The sequence below is a fragment of the Lethenteron reissneri genome, chromosome 14 (genome assembly GCF_015708825.2).
Source record: "Lethenteron reissneri isolate LAM-NWPU_2019-01 chromosome 14, ASM1570882v1, whole genome shotgun sequence".
Lineage (NCBI taxonomy): Eukaryota > Metazoa > Chordata > Hyperoartia > Petromyzontiformes > Petromyzontidae > Lethenteron > Lethenteron reissneri.
In genome coordinates this window covers 1301372-1311939 of record NC_083792.1, presented here as the reverse complement: position 1 = coordinate 1311939, position 10568 = coordinate 1301372, and the positions used below count along the sequence as shown (strand labels likewise).

At 48.9% G+C, this 10568-nt stretch overlaps 1 protein-coding gene across 1 annotated transcript; it reads right to left on the bottom strand.

Moving 5' to 3' along the window:
* Window positions 1-4987: 4987 nt before the first annotated feature.
* Window positions 4988-7666, bottom strand: LOC133342159 (coiled-coil domain-containing protein 177-like). Its single transcript, XM_061551130.1, has 2 exons — window positions 7500-7666; window positions 4988-5246 (listed from the first exon to the last, which is right to left on the bottom strand). The coding sequence occupies exons 1-2, from the start codon at window positions 7517-7519 to the stop codon at window positions 4988-4990; spliced, it is 279 nt and encodes a 92-aa protein (XP_061407114.1). The 5' UTR covers window positions 7520-7666.
* Window positions 7667-10568: the final 2902 nt, after the last annotated feature.

Below are 10568 nucleotides of genomic sequence, written 5' to 3'. Positions count from 1 at the left end.
CCCGCGCACCGCTGGTCGATGGCGCGCCGGGAACCGGGAGAGCTTCACTCGCGGCTGCCACGTGGTCGGTGGCTGATGAGATGGCAGAGATGCAGTCCAGACCCAGGCTTCCACACCGAACCCCGAGTCCTCCTCCTGCCTCTCCTTATATCCTCCTTGGTGGAGCGAAGTCCCGCCTCTAACCACGCCCCCTTCAGAACCTTCTCGATGGTTCCCGCATGTACCCCTGAGCTCCGCCCATAAACTTTGGCCTAGATCGAACCCGTGGCCCTAATTGGCTATGACCGATGCGGCAATGCCTATGCAGCCCTCCGTATGTCGGTGTGCTCTTTCATTACATATGCACTGGTTCACCTACTTTCCATGCATTTTTTAATTCTTAAGGCATCGTTGCGTCAAGTAGCATAGCATCGATTTGTCACTGAATAATTAATCTTAAAACTCACGATACATGCTTCAAATAGCGTGCGCAATAACCGAGCGTTTACGATTTATGCGACTTGTACGCTAATAGAACATTTTACTTGTATGCTAATAGTACATTTAACTTGTATTCTAATAGCGCATTTACCGTGTATGCTAATAGTGGATTTAACTTGTATGCTAATCGTGCATTTAACTTGTATGCTAATAATACATTTTACTTGTATGCTAATAGTACGTTAATTTGTATGTTAATAACACATTTAATTTGTAAGCTAATAGTACAGTAAGCTATATGCTAATAGTACATTAACGTGTATGCTAATAGCACATTTAACTTGTATGCTAATAGTACATTCACCTGTATGCTAATAGCACATTTAACTTGTATGCTAATAGTACATTCACCTGTATGATAATAGGACATTAACCTGTATGCTAATAGAACACCCTAGCCCAAGCTCCCTCCACGTGCGTGCCCCGCCACCTGGTCCTCCCAACCCAACGCACGTCCACTCAGCACGCGGCAGACCACACGTGTACACTTCCCTGGCACCGCTCCTCTCTGGAGCCCCCTCTCCCATCCGTCTGTTCTAAAAAAGAGAAACTCGCTCAATACAAGAAACGTGGCCCCGTGACACCCCTTTCGTCATGCGGCACACTTTTGCAGAGGATTTCAATTATTTAAACGTTTCCCGGAATGACCGGGCAATCTTAATGCCGGAACGGCAGAGGCTGCCGCGAGCTGTGGCTTCGGGAAATTGACCGTGGCCACGCCGCGGCTCGTGCCCCCAGCCTTGCTACTCGCACAGCAGGGCTGGGGCCGTCTCGTGTCCGAGTCCCCCCGTGCACACCCACCCAGGGTCTGCCGCACCAGCTGCCCGCTCGGCCATGTCGACGTCAACGTTTTTGAGATCGTGCTTGAACACATACACCCACACCCATGCACGTCCTTGAATCAGAGAAGTAGGGAACTTCTCCCCTAGCCCATCCTACCGCTGCTACTCTTTCCTACCACCCCCCAGCTACGACCAGGCCTACTCCAACCCCTATGACTACCCATAAGCCCTATCACGACCCCAACACCTATCACCACCCATACCCCTATCACTACCCCTATCAGCACCCATAGACCCCTACCCCTATCACCACCCAGAACCCCAATCACTACCCCAACCCATATCACTACCCCAACCCCTATGACTACCCCAATCCCTATCACCACCCATACGCCTATCACTACCCCTATGGCTACTCGTACCCCTCTCCACTACCCCAACCCGTATCACTAACTCTACTCCAACCCCTCTTGAACCACTCCCGCCTGTTCCCCTGTCACCATAATTACACGACTTTTAATAGCAACTCCACTCTTTATCTCAACCACTATCATTTTATGTACAATATTATAATTGTCATTAAGCGCCTTAGAATAAGGCACTATAAGATATATTACAGCTATGACATTGCTTTTTGTCGCTGTCCGCTTGACGTGTTTGGGCCCTGTGCTCATAAACTATTATAGAGCTGTTTCACACATAGTAGGCTTTCGCGACCAATATTATCCATAATAAAGGGGTTTTTTTCTTTGGGTTAAATTACGTAAATTAAATGTCATTAAACCCACCGCCACCCGACACAGCCAGTTGGGTGGTGGCGGGTTTAACGACGCATTTATATTCACGTGATCTAACTCAACAAACCTCTATTATGGATGTTATATAGGTCCTCCGCCTTAGCCCAGCACCCGATAGACGGGCGCTGAAGGGCAGATATATACGAGTGACCTGTGGGGTTCGGTGATACGAGCATCGCATTTGGCCGTATGAAAGGAGGCCACTGAGTCCAAAAGGGCCTCGTAGATTTTTTTGTTTTACGCCATTGGACAGAAATGGCAGCCATTTTCCAAGATGGCCACGATCCGTTTGAACATTGCTTGGTGGACTGCATCCACTTGCAGTTGAGTATAAAACTTCCCACAGGTTGGATTGTTTCCATCGTATTTGCATTTAAAATTATTGGACGAGTATACGAGATAATATAATTGATATGGTTCATATCGTAAGGTTTAAACGTAATTAATATAATTTATTAAACAATGGCACAATATGCATACGAAATTAAGTGGCGTATCCAACGATTACAGTTGTATATATTCATTCATCACGCATAGTCAGCGAAGGAAAGTTGCGCCAAACGTGTGACCTCTTGCGACAGCATTCGCATAAACTGCTCTTGCTGCCATAGCAGTATCTCCGGTAATTTGTTTGATCCACGGATAATGGGGGAAACCCACGGGGGCCGCCCCCCGCGATACAGCTGTATAGCGTGCGATTAAGTGCCCAGTGTTTCTGCGACAACAGGCATGTTGGGTAGAGAGAACGTTTTCCACTGCAATGACAAAGAACAGTGCCTTACGGCACGAGTTGCCGCCTGGCTTTCATAGCCCCTGGAAGGGTCGTCCATAAATATTTACCAGCCACATTTGTCTTTCTTGTTCCACCCCCACTCACTTGGGAGGTGGAAGCTCAGGGGCTGCGATCAGCATCATCTAGCATCGGCAGTGCCGCTATGGCCTGGTTGACAACACTCGAGGCTGCTGATACGGTCATTATAGTAAGACCACAAAAAGCACTCCACCGGTTTCAGTTGACTCTGGCACTCCATGCGTCCGATGCAGTCTTTGTTCCTCTTCCTCCAAAGGGATGACGCCGTGTCACACACTCGCGATGGCGAGAAGTTAACTACCTCGTCTGTTATGCAGGAGTTTATGGGTTCAATCCAGTCTCTGAAGCCTATATATTTTGAGTTTGTATGTTCGCCCTGTGGTCGCGTGGATTTTTCTCCGGGTTCTCCGGTTTTGCTCTCTGCATTTAGAATCAACATCACGCGTTCAGAGTATTTGGCTGCTATACATTTCCACGTGATAAGCCACTTCGCTGAGCTATTATTTGTGGTCAGGTCGCTTTTGAAAAGGAGCTACATAGCTCAGTGGGTCTTACCTGGTAAAATACAAAATCGTTTAGTTGAAATATTTTTAGATTTAAAACATTGCCATTGAGCAAGAAATATTCCTCTCGTATTGCTCTCACATTGATCAAGTTCCAACCGGAGGATAATTTACCACAACTGAAACAGGGTACTTTGATAAAGCTCTGTCAGTACAAGCAGTCTTCCAGGGCCATCAGATGCCGGGCTGCAGCTGTACTGGGCAAAAACTTTCTGCGAGAAAAGATACAGCGCACTCGCTGCAATCTGGTGAGTGCATCGAGTGTCACACGGGAAGCTCTCTGAGGAGTGTGCTGTTCCGGATGTGGCAATGCTAGCACTGGTCCACGCGCACTGCCCTCCGAAAGGTTTCCAAGTGCCTTGAGAGCTGCCATCTCAGTTTGAAGCATGTCGAACATGACAAAGAAAACACGTGTTCTTGACCGTGGCTTGCTGGTCAGTTCCGCTTTGAATTGCTTGCGGAAATGTGTCACAAGTGTGTCATAAGGGGCTGATCCACGTTGGAGGAGGGCACCTGTCCAGGGTTCATGAGTCTCCACTGCGTTCTTCACTACATCCAGGTGATGGCGAATCGTGGCCACAGACTTGACAAGGGTCATAGAAGAGAGGGAGCAGAGAAGTGAGCGCCAACATTTGTCCGGTGCTGCATTCACTGGTCACCCACTGCCACAATGTGCAGCCCAGGAGGCTGTCTCATCCTCCTGGAGTATTTATTTCAGCAGCCACCACCTGCCGTCACATGGTCCAGCCATCTGCGCCGCGATAGCGAGACGTTAACTACCTCACCTGGTATACAGGAGGTCGTGAGTTCGATCACGACCCTGATGTCTGTTGTCTATTTGAGATTTGCGTCTCTCTCCCCGTCGTCGCGTGGATTTTTTCTCCGTCCACATTTAGAATCAACATGCATTTAAGAGTATGTGTCTGTGATGGATTTCCACATGATAAGCCACTTCGTTGAGCTATCATTTGTGGCCAGGTCGTTTCTGAAAAAGAGCTGCATAGCTCAGTGGGGGCCTTACCTGGAGAAATAAAAAAAAAATAGTAACAGGAGTAGTATTCCTTCTGCATGGCCTGAAGGATGAGTTGACAGTCTGCTTTGTTCAAACCTTATAGCTTTGGCACAGGTGTATCTTTTATACACATCAGGAAAGGCAGCAACTTGGTTGTGTGGTCACCAACGGCGCTCACAGCCCATTGCACTCCTCGCTGGGATGCTGAAACAATGGATATTCCAGTTCTGTGGAAGGAGTCAAGGCCACATGTTGAACTGGGATCACAGTCTGTTGTTTTCAGCGCTGGCAATCTGCTGGCCCGGTGTTATGACTTGTTTAACCAGAACCTTGAGGGCAACGTTTAAATAGACGATGGCAATCTTTTAATATGGCTGCCATTTCCGCGATAGCCTTCAGAGCTGGATATCTTGAATTGGACGTTGTTCCCTAGCCACGTGCCAAACGTCGTGCCCGTATCACCAAATCGCAAACGTCGTGCCCGTATCACCGAAACCCCACACAATACCTCCCGCCAACATACCCCACACCCCTCCGCGCAACTACCAGGGCGGCGCACGGCGCAGCGTGCGCGCGCTCTCCTCGGCCTCGCGCGCCACGTGCTGGAAGGAGCGCGAGTTGACGGCATCGCGCACGCGCTCGCGCACGCGGCACGCGGCGCGCGCCAGGGACCGCGCGGCGTCGCGCGCCACGTCGCGCTCGCGCGCCGCGCGCAGCCCCGCGTTGCGGGATCGCGCCGCCGCCTCCTCGTGCCCGCGCCGCCGCTGCTCCTCCAGCTCGGCCAGGCGCAGCAGCGTCGACCTGGGGGGAGGGGTAGGGGGGAGACGGGGACGCATGCGACGACTCCATTGTAAGTACACTCAGTTCTCCTATAACGCACTACTTTAGTCCCTTGGTTGATAGTAGCATCGGTTAACGCTTTCTCGGTGAACGTTTCACTTCATAACGTGAACACGGTACCGTGTTCACGTCATGCACGCGGAGCGCCAATTTCGGCCAATCCGAGTACAGTACTCGTAAGTAGGCCTGACCAACACCTCAGCCAATCAGCGACGTCCATTGGTGAGTGTTTAGACCTCGACTAGCTTTTTGACGTTACGGTTTCTGTTATGGCAATGGATACAGCCTCTCTTTTTTTTACTTATTACACTATGTAACACAATTTTTGTTCCTGGGTAGTAAGTGATATTTCGTAATTGCTTACGCCTAAAAAGTATAGAAAATGGCTATTATTCCCCACAAACTTTGCTTTTGTGACCAGGACAGTGATATTTTGAAATTTCCATATTTTCAATGAGAAAACGGGCGAATTTGTGTCTTTTCGTTCACATAAAGTCAGAAAAAAAACATATGAATCAAAATGAACGTGCATATATACTAAAATAATGCAAAAATGACGACAAAAGATTTAGAAGTGAGTAGTTTTTCGAGATTTACAATTATACTGTAAATCACTTTCACGAATCAGCCCCCAAATGTAGTCATCATGTTCTCATTATACTGCCCTTGGTAGCGGCGTTCAAAGTCCCAGTATATCCTGGTGGAAGTGATCGCCTTGCTCCTCCAAGTACGCTCCCATGTACTCCTTGAATTTATCAAGATCAGCATCAAGGAAATGGACTTTGAGGGACATCCTACAGCCCATTTTGCCGTAGTTCTTCACCAGAGTCTCAACCAGCTCCACATAGTTTTCGACCTTGTGATTGCCCAGGAAGCCACGAACCACTGCGACAAAGCTGCTCCAAGCCGCTTTCTCCTTACTAGTGAGCTTCTTGGGAAATTCATTGCACTTCAGGATCTTCTTTATCTGTTGTCCAACGAAGACACCGGCTTTGACATTGGCCTCAGACAGCTTAGGGAATAAGTCTTGAAGGTACTTGAAGGCTGCCGACTCCTTACCTACAGCTCTGACAAATTGTTTCATAAGGCTCAATTTGATGTGCCGTGGTGGCATCAGCACCTTCCGGGGGTCCACCAGTGGCTCCCACTTGACGTTGTTCCTCCCCACAGAGAATTCGGTCCACTGTGGCCAGTCCCGCCTGTGGTAGTGCGCCTTGATGTCCCTCCTGTCCCGAAGGCAAAGATCGCAGGGAAACTTGGTAAAACCGCCTTGGAGACCCATTAGGAATGCCACCATTTCGAAGTCTCCGATGACCTCCCAGCCATACTCATCATACTTCAAGGTGTCCAGCAAGTTCCTGATGCTGCTGTAATCCTCTTTGAAGTGCACAGAGTGAGCCAAGGGAAAAGATGGGTACTTGTTACCATTATGGAGCAGCACGGCTTTGGGGCTCCTGGATGAGCTGTCAATGAAAAGGTGCCACTCATTCTGGTTACAGGCGATTCCGATTGCCTCGAACAGACTGGTCACATTGTGGCAGAAGCAGAGCCCATCTTGACGGGTGAAGAAGCTGCAAAAAGGTTTGTGATGCTTCCTCTGATCCGCGACTTGCACACTTTCATCCAACAAGTTCAGCTGCTTGAGCCTCGATGTCAAAAGCTCGGCATTGGACTTGGTGAGTCCAATATCTCTGATCAAGTCGTTTAGGTATTTTTGGTTGGGGTAGTATGGGTTTCTCTCCTCAGCTCCACCTCTGAAATTGTCATCTGGATCTACGTCTTCCATGCTCTCTGACCTGCTGCTCTCTCTCCGGAGGAGTGGGTACGGGGAGCTCATGGCAGTGTGGCACCGGGGTGATGGATGAAGGAAGGTCCGGATACGTGATAGCAGGTGCATTCTTGCCATTCTGACGTTTGGAAGGGTCGACCATGCAGAAGTAGCAGTTGCTTGAGTGGTCAGGGGGTTCCCGCCAAATTCTTGGGACAGCAAACTTCATGACTCTATTTTCCCCTCTGTACCATCCTACAAAAATAAATTTATTTCACCCATGACTAATGTGTAAGGGATTCTCGCAACATTTTTCATATATGAAATATATTTTTTAAATAACATTGAAAATTGTAAAAAAAAAAAATAATAATAAACTTTTACAATTTTAAATGTTTTAACAAATTTTATTACATAAAATTCCGAGCAACAATTGTCCATCTTACCTTCCAGGGTTGTTTTGCATTGCTCGCAGGTGACATGAGGTGCCCAGGGTTTGTTTTTATCCCCGACAGGCATGCCAAAATATGCCTTGTAGGCCTCACACATCTTAGCAGATGCTTCCAGAGTACTTTTTCGCTCTTGTCTTGATAAATTGGCCGCAGACATAGCAAAATACGTCTGCCTGATGCCTGGAGCCTCTTGATGCCATCTTAAAAAATGCAGATATGTATCCACTTAGGCAGCTGGAACTAAATTGAACTGGTGGCTTAAGGCCCCTGTATTTTATACTACTATTTATATTACTGGAAAGTTCTCGAATATTCTAGAAGTTACTCCAAGTTTACTCAGCAATGCATTATCTGGAATGTTCTGGAAAATAGGTAAATTAAAAAATATCAATGTCCTGGTCAGAAAAGCAAAGTTTGTCGGGAATAATAGTCATTTTATGCACGCTTGAGGCATAACCAATTAGAAAATAACACTTACTACCCAGGAACAAAAAAAATGGTTACACAGTGTTATTCAACTTGTAAGTGAATTCGATTAACAGTTATTTCGGGTAACAGTCGTTTTCGTGGAACGGATTAAAAAGTTAACCGAGGGACTGTAGTTGCGTTTCTGAAGAACACCGCGTTATGGAAAAATTGCGTTATAATAACATATAATGTATGGTAAATCACAGTACGCGATACCATGTGGGATGCGTACGCAAGCTGAACAAAGACTAAGACGCGTGGGTAGCATCTAGAAGTATCCAGCAGCATCCCACCCTGTGCGATGCTACGCTGAGGCAGCCATACGGCCGCTTATTCCTACTCGTGCGCAACGTAGTGCCGTTCACTCGATCGCGTTATATATACAATTCACGTCATGAAAACATGCGGCGTTACAGGAGAACACGACTGTGCAGCGAAGCCTTGCCCATCGCGGGGGTTACGTTCTTGAAAATAGCCACGATCCACAAACTCATAGGGAAATGGGAAAACTCACAGTTTAGTTCACGGTGCGTAATACAACACCCACCCCTCCTTTTGTTTTATGTTACCCTTCACCGACCGAACACATTGAAAAGGAAATACTTTTTACATAAAATATTCTTATAATTTTTGAGTAGGAAATATAACTTGTACGGTAAATGTATAGAATGGAAAATAATAATGTAGTGTACAATACTCTACACTACGTCCCCCATCTCTTAGCGGTTGTTTTTTTTTACCTGAGCACACGGCTGAGAAGAGATGTTTAGAGGGCCGGGGGTGGGGGCCGACAGCTGTCTGCCGCACTGCACCGTTGACCAATGGAAGAGTGGGAGGTGTGGAGAGTGGGGGGGCTGTTTAAAAAGCTGTCCTTTCCCGTGATTTTAGAAAAGACCGCGGCGCAACTGGGACCTTGCCGCACGCACACCGGTTGCGAAGCACTTGCTCGCAAGGGGTATTTGTCCTTGCTAATGTCTTGGAAGAGGTGGACGTCCCCACATTTTAGCCCACCACATGCAACTTAACTGTAGTGTAAACATTTGTAGTGTAATCGCTGCTGTCCAGCGGCGGCAACTGCGGTGGACAAACAGTACACATAAACAGTACACACGCCGGTGAGCATATTCACGGGTGTGCCGGCAGGGCGGAGGAACTGGGGCAAGGGTCATGGAAGACCCCATCTAGAAGCCCCTGGAACCTGCTAGTGGGTTCGAGAAGAGAGGCGTGGCCAGGGCGGAGCCAGGCACGCTGGGTAGCATAAAAGCAGCTGAGAGCGGGAGCTCAGGGCTACCGGTTTTGGGAGTGGACTCGTCTCTTCGTTGCTGTCGTCTTCGCCGCCTTCGTCGCTGCCGTCTTCGCTCGATATTGCGCGGCCGGATAGTTGTTGGCTGTCTCGGTCAGCGCCTTCAGTGTTACACGGTCAGCGTTGTGTGTAGGTGAGGCTAGACGACTAGGGAGAGTGTGAGGGCAAACCTGTGAAGTGAGAAGCTGTTAATAAAGAAGGTGTCTCCTGGAAACCCTTGGCTCCGAATCGTTGACACTGCACATTATACCGCTGGATGGACAGAGCTGTAAGTAAGTGTAGTGTCATCGGGGATGTCACTGTATGGTACCGGCCTTAGAGGGCCACGGCACGTGATGCACTGTCATCGCATACACCCCGTGGGCGGGTGTAGTACCTGCCCTAGCGGGGCTTGGTGTGCACTGGGATAGCGCGAGCACCACGCATAGCGTGTGCTGCGGGCCCCCACAGGGGGGAGTGAGAAAGTGTCAGCCCAGGGGCAGGGTTGCCCCGGGCCATGGCACTGTGGTTGACCCCGCAGACACGTGATCCGGAGTGTCCACAGAGAGGCCCCCAGGTGGGGGGACTAGGGGGTGATCACGTGTCCGAGGAGAGCTCTCGAGAGGGATCGAGAGGGAGCTGGAAGGCTCCAGAAGGGGGCGGGGCCAAGGGCGGAGCGGCCCCGACCCGTGGGGGGATATAAGGCGGGTCCCTGAGAGGGACCGGGGTCACTGCATTCTACAAGCTGAAGGTCCACATCCACCAGCTGGAGTTCCATGTCCACCAGCTGAAGCTCTACATCTCAAGCTGGAGGCTCTACGTCCTATGAGGCAAACACGTGGTCGTGGACACGAGTGAGAGGGTCCAACCCTTCATAGCTGTAACTCCTCTGTCTAGTGTAGTTAGCTGGGTTATCACCACCCTAGGCTGTATCTGGTGAAGGGGCAGTTACCCTTTTGTGTTACGTGTTACAAATAAATGTGTTGCCTCTAAAAGGAACAATGTCTGCAACTCAATTGGACCCACTACATAAGTACCGCACGGGGAGGTCTTACTGATGCCCTCTAAAAGTCCATCGTGCTAACCCCTACACCACCGTAGCTGCCGTGCTCTATTAAAAAGATGAAGATGTTGCGTTTATTGCTCCAGACATTTATATACGTGCGGCAAACTGCTAAATGGTTTTGTTGGGTTTTAGTTTTTTTCCCATTCGGTTACTGCTTAGGGGCCGTCCATAAATGACGTCACGCGATTTTGGACGATTTTTGACCCCCCCCCCCCTCGTCACATGGTGTCACAAAAAGTCAGACCCC